This window comes from Saccopteryx leptura, chromosome 4 (genome assembly GCF_036850995.1).
Source record: "Saccopteryx leptura isolate mSacLep1 chromosome 4, mSacLep1_pri_phased_curated, whole genome shotgun sequence".
Classification (NCBI taxonomy): Eukaryota; Metazoa; Chordata; class Mammalia; order Chiroptera; family Emballonuridae; genus Saccopteryx; species Saccopteryx leptura.
The window spans coordinates 38,872,511-38,889,902 of NC_089506.1; the positions used below are offsets into that span (position 1 = coordinate 38,872,511).

The following is a 17,392-nucleotide window of genomic DNA, read 5'->3' on the forward strand; positions in this document are numbered from 1 at the left end:
ATAGTTTCTTAGAGACCTCCCTGCTATCATATTTATACCTGTTTTATGCGTGTTTCATAGGGTTTAACTTCTCAGCATATACTATTTTTATTCAGTCACTGGAAAACTGAATTTACTTTTTTCTGTGTATATTATTATTTAAATACTCTCAGTTAATAAAATGGATGGCAGCCCTGGCCGGTTTGCTCAGTGGTAGAGCGTCGGTCTGGCGTGCAGGAGTCCCGGGTTTGATCCCCAGGCAGGGCACACAGGAGAAGCGCCTATCTGCTTCTCCACCCGTCCCCCTCTCCTTCCTCTCTGTCTCTCTCATCCCCTCCCGCAGCCAAGGCTCCATTGGAGCAAAGTTTGCCCGGGCACTGAGGATGGCTCTGTGGCCTCTGCCTCAGGCGCTAGAATGGCTCTGATTGCAGCAGAGCAACGCCCCAAGATGGGCAGAGCATCGCTCCCTGGTGGGCATGCCGGATGGATCCCGGTCGGGCGCATGCAGGAGTCTGTCTGACTGCCTCCCCGTTTCCAGCTTCAGAAAAATACCAAATAAACAAAACAAAACAAAACAAATAAAATAAAATAAAATGGATGAAAAAGCAATCTGAAAAATATCCACAATTCACATCATTTCTAGGGTCACAGCATTTACCTGTCACTTAATAGCCTCAACTTTCAAATTACTAATCTTATATTTAATTTCAATTACATTTTAATTTCTAATTAAAAATGTCCTTTTCTATAGTTTTATCTTTTAAACATCATTGAACTGATTTCTCTCAACTATGCCCACACTAATATTTTCAATAGCACCTAATAGTTAATATTAATATATTAAAATAATGAATAGTTTTTTAAAAAGAGACTGATTGCTTCATGTTCCACTGGGGGCACTTTTAATTTGGGGAAAAGAAAATGTGTAGTCCCATAGTGCCCTCTAGTGGCAGGGAGCCAGACTGGATGAGGACTTGAAGACTTGCCTTCCGCAAGCCATTCTGAAAGCCTGTTCAAACCATTATTGAGTTTTAATTTAACAGGTTCAATTAGGTGTAATAATTTTCTTCAAATAACTTCATGTCTAGGAGTTCTTCTGCATGTTTAGCTGATAGTTTCTGTGGATGTGCTCAGGGTGCTAGGGCATGGTAAGGGGTACCGATATTTCAGGCAGAAAAAAAATCTCTAAGTGAGCTGGATGCTGGAGGTTGAATAGACTGGGCTGGGGAGATGGTTGAGAGCCAGCACTTAGGCTGAAGCCGAGAAGAAAACAAATGTAGGTGAAGGGCTTCAGGGCAGGGGACCGTGGGGGACGTCTACAGGAAAACTCATCAAGAAGTATGAACCTTCCCATTGACATTTCACTGTGTTAATAGAGAGTGAGGCCAAGGAATACAGATGTTTCCCAGAGAACACACTGGATTTGCTTGAAGTTTGTTGGGAAAATGGAAATAAGCTATCGATTAAAGATTAACTGTATCAGGAAACGTACACTCAGGATTTGATTGAATACACCTATAAGACTTTGGAAAAAGATTATCAGAATATTTGTCTTCCTTCTACTTTGGGAAGCTGAACTTCTTCAGGGGAATGACTTGAAATATTTATACTTAAAAATATTTTAAACAGCTTACTGCTTTAGAGTAAGAATGAAAACATTTTAGACTTTTTTTTTTCTTCCAGAAAAGGCATTAAGAGGCAAATTATTGAAGAAAACATTTGCTGTTAAAGACTTTTGCTACTACTTAGAGCTTTGAAGTGTGTCCTCCATCGGTGATACTCAGATTTAATTAGCGAGAAATGTCTGGAACTTTTATAAGTCCTCAGGACTTTTGGAAAAATTTTAATTTTGTTGCTGCCAACAATTTGTCAACACTTATTTGCTTATCATTTTAGAAAGTTTTTACTGGATCAGTAAAGTTGGACAGTTTGTTTGCTTTTCAATGACTTTAGGGAAAGAGTTTTAAACTGTTTATATTAAGACAGTACTTAGGGCTCTTTTGAGTTATTCTCGTATTGAATGATAGTTCTTTAAAAAATATTTGTGAATAACTCTTTATAATTTATTTTTTTTCTTACAAGCTGGTATGCAAAGTGAATTTTCATAGAGCAGAAGGTATCAAGAATTTTATTTCTTTGTGAATGTTAATAAAAGAATGCTTATTGTGCATTTCCTCTGTAACCATCACTATGCTAGTTTTATGGCGTGTATGATTTGAACATTTAGGTTTGCCAACAAACTTCATAGCAATGTGTAAATTCCTAGAATTGTGTCAGAATTCATCATAGGCTCAAATAATTTTTTGATATCAGGATTTATTCCAAAAGAAATCTATCCTTGAATGTAGACATTTAAAAATAGACTGCAGTGCCCATGGGTAGTCTGCAGCTGAAGAACCGTCAGCCAGGCATAGGTGGACCTTATCCACGAGGTGGATCTTGTCCATAGGGGTTGAGACTTTCCACTCAACCCTGAGGCCAAGTGTCTAGGGCTAAATACAGTCCAGGCTTGGCCACAGAAATGCCTTTCTGCTTTTCTTCCTACATATCCGGCTCAGCTCCTGCTCCCAAACCTCAGCACTTACCGTCTGTCCCATTCTTCATACAAACCTGATCATCTGCTGCTTCGGTCTCGGGAGCAAGTTGCAGCAATCACAATGATGGTCAAAGGAAGGACATATGGGGTGCATGTGAGAAGAGGCAAGATGGCGTCCGCTTGCCCAAATCAGTGCCCGGGGTTTAGAAGAGGTGGGATGGGCCCAGAAGTTCCTAGATCGATGATGGATCTAATCGGGTGTGAAGATTAAGGAGCTTCTTTCTCACTTCCTTTCTTTTTTCTTTTTTCCTTTTTGACATATTCTGATTCTTCTCATATTTTAAATTTGTAAAGATGGGGAATGTCCTCACTTCTAGGAACAAACTCTTAAATGCCCCCACCGCAGTATATAGTTGCTAAAGCTCCACATTTGTGATGGAGAATACTGCATAAGGAGCCCTCACACTGACTATTTCAAGCTAAACCTCACCCGGGCTTGAGAGAGAAGATGAAAGTTTTGAGAATAAGAAAAAGATTTGTAACCATGCTTTTTGTGCATGACTCTATTCCTCTTTCCGGCTTTAATATTAAAATGTTAAATGCAAAAAAAATTTAGTAATTATGGAGTGGTTACATGAAATAGTCTTAGTATTATATCTAATTCATTAAAGACACATAGTGTACTGTAAATTAACCTATACACTTTTTTTTTTTTAAAGAATCCAGTTATACATTTCATAATGCAAAGCGAATCAGTATTCATGTTTTCCCCTGAGGGAAACTGGACCTCTCAGGGTTTTAGTTGTGTATTTCCTCTCCCCTCCTCTCCTCTGCATCAATGGCCACATTTCTGCTGTAACGTCAAGCTTCGTGGCGCGGATGGAGCTCCCAGCGGGGCCTCGTCACAGAGTTTTTCCATGACCCCGTGACACCGAGCGTAGCCTTCCCACCACTTTCCCAGCAGTAATGGTATTCAGGAAATGGTTGTGCAGATGTCTGATTGTTGTTGGGCTCAAGGAATTGGACTTGTGGAATTTTTGGCTGAGTTCCGCAGTCACCCATTGACTGTGACCCGTCATTTGAAATCGTTTCCTCATCACTGAATGCTTGGTGAGCTCTGGCTCCAAAAGTAAATGCTTTCATTCCCTCAATTATTTGCAGCCTTGTTTGGAAATAGAAATCTCAAGGAGGCAGATGACAGAAAGAAACAGCTGATCCAGTGTCATGTCCCGACCATGGCTCTCTCCCCCTGCTGCTCGTTGGCCAGCGGTGCAGACGTTGGCCAGTCTCGAATGGTGCCCCGGGTTTTTAGACTGGGGAAGGGAGATCAGGGATCCCATCCTTCCCAGTAACCACATTTGATCATGTTTTAAAGTCTTTAGGATGTATAGGTAGAATCCTACCTCATGGTAAGCATCATGTTATACTATTGGTTGGTTCATTATCCATTCACCAACTTTTATTGAATTCAAAGTTTGTGCCAGATGCTGTGAATGAATAAAACAATGCCGGGCTTTTAAAGTATTGACCTGTGAAAGGTGGAAACCCAACTGCAAAATCTGCCCAGTCAGAACATCACTTGCTGGGTTGGTTCTGCTTTCTAGTGAATGAACCCTGGTGTAGTCAGTCCGCCTGTGAGGGGAGGGCCGGTGCCCTGGCACGAGTTCTGGGTCTGCTCCAGTCCACTGTAAACATCCACGATCACATCATTTTTAATGTGAACAATTGACAATTTGACTATAACATTGTCATGCTGTGCTGACTATTGAAACAGGCATAAGATAGTCTTTGATTGGCCTGGCCAGGCGGTGGTGCAGCGGATAGAGTGTCGGACTGGGATGCGGAAGGACCCAGGTTCGAGACCCTGAGGTCGCCAGCTTGAGTGCGGGCTCATCTGGCTTGAGCAAAAAAAAAAAAAAAAAAATGCTCACCAGCTTGGACCCAAGGTCGCTGGCTCCAGCAAGAGGTCACTCGGTCTGCTGAAGGCCCGCGGTCAAGGCACATATGAGAAAGCAATCGATGAACAACTAAGGTGTCGCAACGAAAAACTGATGATTGATGCTTCTCATCTCTCTGAGTTCCTGTCTGTCTGTCCCTATCTGACTCTCTCTCTGTCCCTGTAAAAAAAAAAAAAAGAAAAAAAAAAAGCTAGTCTTTGATTGTAAGGTATTTTGTTGGCTGCTTATCCTAGATATATTTTGTGTTAACTTCTGTTTTTGTTGTTGGTATTTACACTACCCTCCAAAGTTAAGAGCATCATGCTACTTCCACTTCAGCCATCCTTGGAATTTTTTTGTATTTGGATTTCTGACTTAAACAGGAAGGGGGCTGTATTCTAGCATTTGATTTCCACCATGAACTTGCTTCCATAAGCATTTTAAGATGAAGGGAAATAATTGGATAAGATAACAGAACCTGTTTCCCCATAGTTTATGGATTTTTCGAAAGTATATCCTTGCTTTAGATAATATATCAGGTGAAATATTTTTAGGTTGCTCCATGCATGAACATCTAGCTCATGCCTAGTTTAGAACAGCCCATTTTAATGTCAAGATTATTCTCTGTGGTTGTATTCTTCATCTTTATAGACAATGGCATTTTGTCCTTCCTCCTCAAATTCTGAATTTCACCATTTGAGGATACAAGGGTAATCACTTGGTATTGGTATATAAAATTTCTTTTTTTTTTTGATCAGTGCTCTACATGGCACTGATGTTCAAGATGAAGACTGAAATACCACTGCATCAAAACTGTGTAATATTTTACAAGCTTCTCTTTTCTTTCCTTCATTTTAAATTTTCATTGCTGAGAAAGTGGTTATGGGTCTCCTTTCTGTCTGGCACGAATTACATGGCTGCCCATGGCCTTTAGCACATATCATGGGAAATACGTGACTGAAGAGCCTTATTTCTTAGTTATTTTAACTGTTCACATTCTGCCCCGAGCTCTGGCATAAGCATATTCAAAATTGTAGTACTGCTTGTTGGAGCTGCAAAGTCTGGCTTAGAAATTCCTGGCACCAGTAAGCTTTGCACACTTGTCCAGCTCTCTGCTCTTCCTATAACCTCAGGTGGAGCTTTCTAGAAGCTCAGAAGAATTACTTGGTCTGCACACGGCGTGTGCTTTTTGGCAGCTAACTGTATAGCTGTTGGAATGCTGTTTGCTCTGCCCTGGTGCCTGCAGTAACCTTGACAAGTACAGGGCGTTAGATTATTTATGGGCACTTCTGTCTGAACAAAAGATCGGGAAAGTTAAAAAAATATGTGGAAGATGGCAAGAACCATGTCGACAAAGGCGTCACTTCCTTTTTAGCTACTCAGTTGCAAAACTCATGGGATATCCGGATTGCTTAAACATTCTGGTGACATTTGGGAAAGAATGTGTTCTTGTGGTAAAAGCAAGGACTGGGAATTTCATTTTCTGTATGCTGTTCCCAGAAGCATACAGAGGTCACTTGGTGACATGCAACAAGTCAGCTAAGTACCGGAATCCTCTAATTTCCCTATCTGTAAAATGGACAGGAGAGGGACTAACTTTATGTTGGTGGATGGTTTAATATTTTGCTGGGAACCAGCTTGCTCTAGTGACCTAGAAAAAACAACGGACTCTGGTGCAGGCTGACCTCATTGCTATTTTTGGCTTTAGAGCTGACTCAATGAGAAACTTGTAAAAATCAGCTAATCTGGCTCTTGGCCTCTATGCATTCCATGATTAAAATGAGAATTATACCATCTTAAATCTTACCTTCCCTAGGTCTCATAACAATACTGCCAATATTAACTGAGCCCTAAAAACACTACCAAGGGTATTCAAAAGCTGTTATGTTGCCGTGCCTTTCACATTTCCTTCCTATCTCGTGTTGGGTTATTCGGGGATACACAATTCAGTGTCCATTAATATTTTTAGCCAGCTGTTCGTAGTTGAGTTCAGATCTATTTTGGGTGGAGTTTTCCCACATCTGAATAGAAGGGAAGAATTTGAGATGATATGAAGTGCCCTATATTGCTGTCGTCAGTATTTTCTGCAGTTGGAGCTCATTGTTATTCTTTTAGGTGATTAATGAGTGCATATAAGTAGCTTTACATTTGACTCAGTCTTGGTCTGCGCATGTTTTTCTTTCCCAGCTGTCATAGGCCTCAGGGAGAAGGAGCCAGCATTCTGAGTTGAACCCTCTGCTGAGGGCTCTGGTGCTGTCAGCAGCATCTCCGCTTTCTGGGCGAGTCTCTGGATGCAGATGGCCCAAAAGCCTGTGCCAAACTGGAGGGCTTAATTCTGTTAAAAAAATTGTTTTTATTTTATTGATGAGAGAGAGAGAGAGAGAGAGGAGGGAAATGTTGATTTGTTGTTCTCCTTATTTATGCATCCATTGATTGATTCTTGGATATGCCCTGGCTGGGGATTGAACACACAACCTTGGTTTATCAGGACGATATTCTAATCAACTGAGCTACCAGTACGGACCTTAATTTTTTTAATCCATTTACTGTTTTATCATATCCTAGAGCAGTGGTAGTCAGCCTGGTCCTACTGCCCACTAGTGGGCGTTCCAGCTTTCATGGTGGGTGGTAGCAGATCAACCAAAGTATAAATAAAAAGATTTAACTATAGTAAGTTGTTTTATAAAGATTTATTCTGCTAAACTTAGTGAAAATTCGACATAAAGTAGTTGGTAATTATTATTATATGCTTTAACTTGCTGTAACTCTGCTTTATAAATTTTATAAAGTAAAGTTACTTCCCTACTTTATAAATCACCATTACTGTGGAACCAGTGAGCAGTTAGAAAATTTGACTACTAACAGAGATACAAAGTAGGTATAAAATGGTTGACTACTCCTGCTCTAGAGCTTGAAATAATCTCCTGCATTTATTCACACGCTGTTTCTAGACTCCTGACTTACCTTCCTCATTAACCCTATAATCCATGGAGGCCCAAGTGGTTGGAGTCCCAAATTCAGAACCACATTTCTGCATTTCTAAAAATGCAACAAGCAGTTAGTTCACCAGCAAGTGTCAGGACTGGTTGAGTGGATTGGAAAAAAGGATGACTTTGAAAGTTCTTGCTTCATCTCCTTTCATTTTTGCAACCATAATAAACTATTAACTAACTCTTGATAATGTGCTCTTGGGGGTAAATGTTTTATATTATATAATATATAGCTTGTCAGTTTATTTTTTACTTTGAATTAATACAGCTTTGAGGAAAAGACTGGAAACTAAGAAATCCTGCCTGGAACCTCCAAAGTGCCCTCTGTTTTCAGAAACCAGCTAACTAACAATGGTTACTTAATCTGTCTAATTTGTATTTTAAGATTGCATTAAGGGCCCTGGCTGGTTGGCTCAGTGGTAGAGCATTGGCCCGTTGTGTGGAAGTCCCAGGATTGATTCCTGGTGAGGGCACACAGAAGAAGCGCCCATCTGCTTCTCCACTCTTCCCCCTCTCCTTCCTCTCTATCTCTCTCTTTCCCTCCTGCAGCCAAGGCTCCATTGGAGCAAAGTTGGCCTAGGTGCTGAGGATAGCTTCATAGCTTCTGCCTCAGGCACTAGAATGGCCCTGGGCACAATGGAGCAATGCCCCAGATGGGCAGAGCATCGCCCCCTGGTGGGCATGCCGGGTGGATCCCGGTCGGGCGCTTGTGGGAGTCTGACTGACTCTCCGCTTCTAACTTTGGAAAAATACAAAAAAAAAAAAAAAAAGATTGCATTAAGTCTACATACTGTAAAGGAGATGGGTTTTCTTGACTTCTTATCCTACGTATGGGTGATTTTATATTGGCACTCTAGATATGATATTCTTCCTCAAATAGCACTGATGCTTATGGAAAAATATCAAATATTAGTGCCATGTTCCTTCATGTTCTTCTCCCAGTTGTATTTCTTTCTGTTAGTTTCTTGTGTTCACGTGGCCTAGATGTGCAGCCTTATCACCGTCTGCCTCATCACTGTCTGCCAACATCCAGCCTGAGTTTCCTTCTCCCTCCTCTTCACATATTTATTTTGAATTCATCCTTCAAGGTCCAATTTAAGGCTCAGAATCCCACAAAGTCTCTCTGACCTTTCTTTTATTTTCTGTTTAGAATGTATTTCTGCCACGTGTGTGTACCCTGAATAGGAATTATTTATTTTTGAAATAATGTTTCCTATTTCTTTTTGCTTCACAAGAGCAGAGACTGTAATTAAACTCTGATCCAACCTTTGCAAAAAATAAAAAAATAAAAACCCCACTTATGAAAGCCCATCATCAGATTGTGGATTGGGCATAGAAGTCTCAACATTGTGCTGATTCTCACACTATGAGCTTTGTCTACACAGCTTCTAAAAGTATCTGAAGGAAGAAATTAACTGATGGTCTGCTCAAAAAATCTCAGTTCTGGGTCTACTGATAACAAGAAGATGCTACTAATTGAGTGAGATTATAATCAATTCAGTGGAAGGAAATCCCCAACTATCCATTATTTACCCAGCCAGTTATTTAGCATTTAAAATTAAGCATATAAAAAGTGTTGTGCCAGGTATCACATTCCTGCCCTCACACAGCTTTAAAAAATAGTGGAGAAGAGCCACTTGAAATAGAAATTCATTTTGGCACCTAGCTTTCCAGGGGTCTCCAAACTTTTTACACAGGGGGCCAGTTCACTGTCCCTCAGACCATTGGAGGGCTGCCAAATACAGTGGTCCTCTCACTGACCACCAATGAAAGAGGTGCCCCTTCCAGAAGTGCAGTGGGGGCTGGATAAATGGCCTCAGGGGGCTGCATTGCGGCCTGCGGGCCGGGCCGTAGTTTGGGGACGCCTGCTAGACGCTCACTGTAAACTTGTGTGGGATTGGATGATGCTTAGAAAGGCTGATTACTGATTTGTTTCCTCGCCTTCTTTTATTTTATTTTATTTTATTTTTTTATTTATTCATTTTAGAGAGGAGAGGGAGAGACAGAGAGAGAGAGAGAGAGAGAGAGAGAGAGAGAGAAGGGGGGGAGGAGCTGGAAGCATCAAATCCCATATGTGCCTTGACCAGGCAAGCCCAGGGTTTCGAACCGGCGACCTCAGCATTTCCAGGTCGACGCTTTATCCACTGCGCCACCACAGGTCAGGCCTCCTGGCTTTCTTTCAACTGACCTTTTGTCTGACTTGCTCCTTCCTCCTCCGCAGGGCGAAAGAGGCCTCCCAGGGTTACAAGGTGTCATTGGATTTCCAGGAATGCAAGGACATGAGGGGCCTCAGGGACCACCTGGACAAAAGGTAAGCTTGAATGGGTGATGGGGCCTATGAGGCTGTAAGTTGGAGATGATCTATGTCAGGAGTCGGGAACCTTTTTGGCTGAGAGAGCCATGAATGCCACATATTTTAAAATGTAATTCCATGAGAGCCATACAACGACCTGTGTACGTTAGGCATTATCCAATAAAAATTTGGTGTTGTCCCGGAGGACAGCTGTGATTGGCTCCAGCCACCCGCAACCATGAACATGAGCGGTAGGAAATGAATGGATTGTAATATATGAGAATGTTATTATTATTTTTATTAAAGATTTGTCTGCGAGCCAGATGCAGCCATCAAAAGAGCCACATCTGGCTCGTGAGCCATAGGTTCCCGACCGCTGATCTATGTTCTTGTTATGATGAGTAATCATGATGCCATTTGTTTTGTTCTAGGGTGATACTGGAGAACCTGGACTGCCAGGAACAAAAGGGACAAGAGTAAGTATAATTGTCGTGCCTGTGGCTGGGATATAGTACAGCAATGCTTCCTGACTGAGAGCCCTTTATGCCCTTTAAACAGTCCTGAAGGACTTTCTTCCCTTTCTCTTCTTTAACTGGAAATAATTTGACCCCCCCCCCCCACAATGAGATGATTTATCCCATGCATTCTTTTTCCCAACTGTTTGAGATTTTAAAATGAATTATATATATGTATATATATATATATATATATTTTTTCACCTAGAAATGACAAAGAATGAAACAAAGGCAGAGTTATATTGTGCATGGGCAGCCTTGCTTTTAGAAGGAATTAGTAGTCAGCTGTTATTGTAGAACTGCTTCGGAAACTCTGGGTGGTCTCCCCCCCTAGGCGGGCCTTCAGCTGCCTCCCCAGCAGAACGCCCTACCTGCTCCGTGTGATGTTCTGAACATCCACAGTTAGAGAGGACACCCTTAGGTGGATGCAGTGGGAGGAAATGAGTTTCCTCAATGCTCACAGAAACTTTTTCATTTCCATCCTTACAGGGACCTCCAGGAGCAGCAGGTTACCCTGGAAACCCAGGACTTCCTGTATGTATATAAAATGCAACTGTTTCTTTTATGAGACATTTGAAGTGAGTGATAGCATCATCAGATGATTTTGTTTTAAATTTTGGCTACTTTTTTGCTTTATTAATTGCAGGGTATTCCTGGACAAGATGGTCCACCAGGTCCCCCAGGTATCCCAGGATGCAACGGGACAAAGGTACATTTAGAACCGAGATCATTCTGCCTTTGTGCATGTTCACCTGACGGCATATTGAGAAGTCAGGCAAAGTTGCTCTGTGGACACTGTTGTAGTTGCCACAGTTGCATAGTTGCTTGTCTTAAAGCTTTCTTTCTTTGATTAGGAAATACAGTTTTCCCATATTTTATGCTTAAGAATGACACACTCATGCCTTTTTTTTTTGTACAATTTTACCCTAAAGTTGCTTTAAACACAATATGTCAGGGGTCCCCAAACTTTTTACACAGGGGGCCAGTTCACTGTCCCTCAGACCGTTGGAGGGCCGGACTATAAAAAAAACTATGAACAAATCCCTGTGCACACTGCACATATCTTATTTTAAAGTAAAAAAACAAAACGGGAACAAATATAACATTTAAAATAAAGAACAAGTAAATTTAAATCAACAGACTGATCAGTATTTCAATGGGAACTATGCTCCTCTCACTGACCACCAATGAAAGAGGTGCCTCTTCCGGAAGTGCGGTGGGGGCCGGATAAATGGCCTCAGGGGGCCGCATGTGGCCCGCGGGCCATAGTTTGGGGACCCCTGCAATATGTCTTACCTATAATCTGTTACTAAATCAAACAAGAAAATGCTATTATTAATCCTGTCCCTATTAATTGTATTCTCAGATACATTTCTTCTATTGTGAAGTAGCACTCAGCAATGTAGATTGTAACAGTTTTTAGGAAATGATTTTAACCAACCAATAAGATATGCCTGATGGGTAGACCATAGTAACTGCCGAGGGTGTTTGGAGTGCTGTCCCGTTTGTCTTGCCCTGTGCCTGTGGATGACCGTCTGCTGTCCCTTTAGGGTGAACGAGGGCCTCTGGGACCTCCTGGTTTGCCTGGCTTCACTGGAAATCCTGTGAGTATGAGGTTGTTTAACTCAGAATCTTTTTGCCTCTGATTTCTCTCTTCTCATTCCATTCCATTCCTTTTCTTTTTTCTTTCTTTCTTTGCACTTATACCTTAATCCTAATGATGTTTTGAGAAAAGCAAAGCTAATACCAACCTTTTCTTTTTCAGGGACCACCAGGGATACCAGGAATGAAGGTACATTATTTGAACTTATTGGATCCATTACTGAAGTCTGTCTAAAACAGATGCCGTAAAATAAAATTCAGTTTAAATCACTTTGGTGATTTGATTGCCTATTAACACATCTGTCTAAGTCTAAACTCTGTTATATTAAAAGGGTATGTCAGTTATATACACAAACTTAAATTTTAGAATCTAAAGTTTAGACACTAGCTACATTTCTTAATAGGAAATAAACAGTAATAGGAAGCATGGTGTGATGGTAAATGTGAACAGATGTGAGTTTATTCAGATCAGTTACTTGCATAGACATCTCAGTGATGCTCCTTTTCTAGAGTCATAGGACATAAGTGCAGTGCCACCATAAAAGACTCAAATGTCATAGGACATAAGTGCAGTGCCACCATAAAAGACTCAAATGTCATAGGACATAAGTGCAGTGCCACCAGAAAGAACTCAAATTGGTATCATAAGTTATATTTTTTAACTTAACTATAACCCATTTTCCATGTTGCCTATAATTTGAGTCCCTCTAGTATAAATTCCATAATTATGGCAGGAACGCCTCCAGTTGCCATAGATTAGATCCTTGGTGTTATGGACTCTTCACTCAGAGCCAATCCATGGCCCTTCTCAGCTTGATTTTCCCTGTATGTCAAGATGGGGCCTAGGAGCCTCTGCACATGTTGAGAAGGGAAGCCCCATGTCCCTCCCTGCCATGCTGCCCACATCTGTCCCTGCTGTCAGTCAAGGAGACTTTCTTCATCCACCCTTATCAGTACCTAGAAAAGGGCCCGGTGGGTGCATTCTTGCTGATCACTTGGCTGCTGCCTTCTTGTCCACGGGGCAGGTTGCTCCCCGTGGGCTCTGCTTCCAGGCACGTGGCCTGGGTTCTCCCTCCTCTCCTGTCCCGGTCATTCTTGCTCACCCATGGCCAGCCCGGCGTCCACAGGCACTGCTGGCCACACTTCCAGAGCGACCTTGCCACTCTTTCCTGAGCGCTCCTCTGCCTGCTCAGCTAAGTAGGGTAAGGATACCGCTAGGCTTCCAGCCAGGAGCCCAGGAGGCATTCATTTTGCTGGTTTGTTTTTTATTATGGGGAAATTGCATGTGGTTGATTTTCTCCTTCCTTTCTTCTTTTTCTTCCTCCTCCTCCTCCTCCTCCTCCTCTTCTTCCTCTTCTTCTTCTTCTTCTTCTTCTTCTTCTTCTTCTTCTTCTTCTTCTTCTTCTTTTCTCTCTTTCTCTCTCTCTCTCTCTCTTTCTCTCTCTCTCTCTCTCCTTCCTTTCTTTCCTTCTCTCTCTCCCCGTCTCTCTCTGTCTCTCCTTTAATCATAAAATCCTGTCACTTTCACATCCCGGCTTTTTCTCAAATGTGTCCCGTCCTCGCCATGCCCCCACCCCCAGCACAGTGGCTGCAGCTCCTTCACCAGTGTTTGCTCAGTGAGGAAAAGCCGCAGCAGCGAGGCCGTTCCTGGACTCAGCCGTGCGCGTAGCTGCCCCAGCATTCATCCCTGAGCTGGGGAGCAAAGAGAGGAGAACCCACTTCCTGAGCAACCCCTCCAGTTTTATAGAAATTAAGTTTCGGAAGTCTTTCCCAGGCAGGGCAGTGCTGCCACAGGATTTGGTGGCTCCTACCGCCCTGACCTCAAAGTGAGCACCCTTTGTGTTGTACAACAGCTCAGTGGGCGGGGCGTCAGGCATGCAGAGCAGCCCTGTGAAAGGGATGCTTCTAGCTTTTCAACAGCTACTCTAGAGGCAACCACGTGTCTGAATGAGGGGGAGCGTTCATGTGTCCCTGTGTTTAAGAACACTGAAGAAATAGTATCCTCATGAGAGCCTGTGTTTTAGTCAAGGTTCTGTAGAGATACAGAACGAATAGAATGTGTATGTACTATGTACATATACATGTGTATTTATGTATATATGGACACGCATACAAAAATATGTAATGATAGGTAAATATAATGAGAAAGTTCAAAATCTACAGGCCAGACAGCAGGCTGGAGATGGAGGGAAGAGCTGATGTTGCAGTTCCAATGAGAAGGCTGTTTGTTGTAGGCAGAATTCTCTCTTTTTCTTGGGAGTTACTCTTTTTTTCTCTAAAGGTCTTCAACTGATTGGGTGAGACCCACCTGCATTATGGAGGCTAATCTGCTTCACTCAGTCTTCTGATGGAAATGTCATCCTAGAAATAGCTTCACAGAGACACCCAGACCCAGATATTGAAGCTAATATCTGGGTACTGTGGCCTGGCCAAGTGGCACATGACATTTACCATCATACCCTGCTTTTATGAAAATGCTCATCTTGAAATGGCTTCTTTGATATGCACTTCTTGTTTTGTGAGAACACCCTATGGTCCCACAGTCTTTTTTTTTTTTTTTTTTGTATTTTTCTGAAGCTGGAAACGGGGAGAGACAGTCAGACAGACTTCCGCATGCGCCCGACCGGGATCCACCCGGCACGCCCACCAGGGGCGACGCTCTGCCCACCAGGGGGCGATGCTCTGCCCCTCCAGGGCGTCGCTCAGCCGAGACCAGAGCCACTCTAGCGCCTGGGGCAGAGGCCAAGGAGCCATCCCCAGCGCCCGGGCCATCTTTGCTCCAATGGAGCCTTGGCTGCGGGAGGGGAAGAGAGAGACAGAGAGGAAGGAGGGGAAAGGGGTGGAGAAGCAAATGGGCGCTTCTCCTGTATGCCCTGGCTGGGAATCGAACCCAGGTCCCCCGCACGCCAGGCTGACGCTCTACCGCTGAGCCAACCGGCCAGGGCCCACACAGTCTTGACCAGAGCCTGGGTCCTGGTCTAGTATTTCTCTTTGTCTGTGTGGGTCACATGGAATTGTCATAGATCCTTTCACTTAGCTATAGACATTCGGTCCTGGTAGCAGCTGAGGTGACCACACAGCACTGAGTGCTGGTCAATATAGCGACGTGAATGGGGGAGACGGCTGATTTATATACTTTTAACTTAGAGTCTAAACCCCAGAATTGGGTTAGTTCCATACCAATAATGCATGTCTAATATTTGATAACTTTTGTTTCTTTACATAAATGTCAGTATTTGCGACTTCGTCTTATTTTCCGCCTCATAGGGGGATCCTGGTGAAATAATTGGCCACGTACCCGGCACACTGCTGAAAGGTGAAAGAGGATTTCCGGGATCCCCAGGAGCACCAGTAAGCATTTGCTAAATAACTATAATTGCATGCGGAGTCTCCTCCTGGTTTGCATTTTAATATTTTCCCTTCTGAATACATTATAGGGTCCACCAGGATTTCCAGGGCTGCAAGGTCCCGTTGGCCCTCCAGGATTTACTGGACCACCAGTAAGTTTGGGGGAATATTTCTCTGAGGCGGTCATTCAAAACAACCATGTTGAGGTGTGAAAATAAATAAAATTTAATGAAAACTTTACACAGTGGTGCCTCTCCCTGAGTTGGAGTTGGGAGACTGAATTACTTTCTTGTGAAAATATCTGACTGGCACTTCCAGTCCCTGTATTCCCAGAGCTGTGGGAACAGGATACTAATAATACTGTGTGCCAAGACGTCCCAAAGCAGACAACACCTTTATTATTTGAGGGTTGGCTGCCATGATCTGAAGTGGCCAAATTCAAGATGGACAAGGCAGGCTCAGCCCTGGAGATGGACTTGTAGAAATATAGTCATTCCGGAGGGTCTGCTCTGGAGGTTGGGGGCCGTGGACACAGAGCAGGTGGCGGCATAGAAGCTGCACTGTGTGTTTTCAAGACTTGGCAGCCTGAGCGCGCAGAGATAATGTCCCAGGAGGCTCTGCGCTGCCCTTGGGCTCCTCCACAGCGGACACTTCTCAATGCAAGGAGGATGGCATCTGCTCACACATGCACTTTGGAATCACGAGGGAGTTGGTATTAACCAGACTTAATTGTGGAGTGCCACGTTGACTCAGAACGACTGATGCACCTGACTTCATCCTCACACTAGCCTGCCTGAGGGTCCTGAGATTTACAGGTGTATGTTTTCAGTTTACAATTTTTTGAGGGTGGGTAAAATTCAGCAACTCTCCTTACATCCATTCCTGCGAATGCAACCTCTCTTATGTTCTTGTAAATAAACTTATTTTTATTATGCTCATTTTATGAGTAAAGAGTGACTAGTCACAGATGTTTATTAGACTTATTGTGGTGGTTACTTTGTAATGTGGTAATCACGTTCTTTATGTAGAATATATAAATATATATCTATAAAGATTGACTAGGTTTTTCCTCTTTATTAATTTACTTACCTTTATTTTAGTTTTTCCTTTTTAAAAGATTCTAGAGAGCATTCTGAAATTTTGCTACAAACATGAGTTTTTTACTTCACTACAGTCTACTTGCTTGAAGAAATCATTTAGCTTTTTAAGATAAAAACTATATCCAAATTGAACAAACATTTCCATACTGGAAACTCTACACTCGTAGAGTTTGGCTGGAGATTTTATTCCTTGTCTGTTAGCGTGGTATGTTCTTAGATTAATGGATTCCACAGGGCAATACCAAAGATTTTTGAAGTATTTACATCCCTATTAATAATCTTACAGGATAGTTTCTGGTTCCTTTGAAAGTTTTACAGTTCTAGAGCACAGGAAAAAAATTAAACATTTAATAAATACATTATCATATTAACTATAGGATCTTAATATAATTTCTTTACAAAGAAACAGTTAAAACTTACCAGGGTTGTGAATTGTATTAAATTAAAATATTTTTTCTCTTATAGGGCCCCCCAGGCCCTCCTGGCCCACCAGGTGAAAAGGTAAAAACTTTTGTCATTTGTCTTTCTTTGACATTAGTATAAAACTATCAGGAGATTGCTATAGTTTGTTGTCAATTGTCGCTGTTAAAAGTTTTGGAAAATTATACCTTCATTATCTATCTCTATATTTAACATCTGTTATCCACCTATGCATCTATTCACCCTAACCTGTCAATCAGTCAAGCTATTGATCTCTCCACGCATTAATCTTTATTTCCATCTACCAACACCTTAGTCATTATTCTGGAATCAGTGATCTTCCCCTTAGTTTTTTAAAGCCAGAGTTTAAACATCTTAAATGAAAGAAAGGGTTTTTGTAGACTTTTTTTTAAATAATACTTTAAAAAGACTTTTTTTTTTACAGACATTGAATACAATATAATTACAACTTTCTTGAGAATCTTAGGGTAGTTGTGAGATGAAACTATTGCTTTAAATCTACTATCTTATTGCATTTTATGTGATATTTATTGGATGAGTTTGAGAAAAGTAGACAACTTTAGTAACGGAAGTCTAATTTTCAACCAACAGGGGCAAATGGGCTTAAGTTTTCAAGGACCAAAAGGTGACAAGGTGAGTATACATTGCTTT

The 17,392-nt window shown here is 42.1% G+C and overlaps 1 protein-coding gene across 1 annotated transcript in view; it reads left to right on the plus strand.

Annotated features, from left to right (window-relative positions):
- The window catches only part of COL4A1 (collagen type IV alpha 1 chain), a 154,255-nt gene that overhangs the window by 81,800 nt on the left and 55,063 nt on the right, over window positions 1-17,392 (plus strand). The window contains exons 3-12 of the mRNA XM_066380565.1: window positions 9,664-9,753; window positions 10,167-10,211; window positions 10,740-10,784; window positions 10,897-10,959; window positions 11,801-11,854; window positions 12,016-12,042; window positions 15,120-15,203; window positions 15,290-15,352; window positions 16,766-16,801; window positions 17,333-17,374. Of these exons, the coding sequence (XP_066236662.1) occupies window positions 9,664-9,753; window positions 10,167-10,211; window positions 10,740-10,784; window positions 10,897-10,959; window positions 11,801-11,854; window positions 12,016-12,042; window positions 15,120-15,203; window positions 15,290-15,352; window positions 16,766-16,801; window positions 17,333-17,374 (549 nt within the window). The remainder of the gene's footprint in view (window positions 1-9,663; window positions 9,754-10,166; window positions 10,212-10,739; window positions 10,785-10,896; window positions 10,960-11,800; window positions 11,855-12,015; window positions 12,043-15,119; window positions 15,204-15,289; window positions 15,353-16,765; window positions 16,802-17,332; window positions 17,375-17,392) is intronic.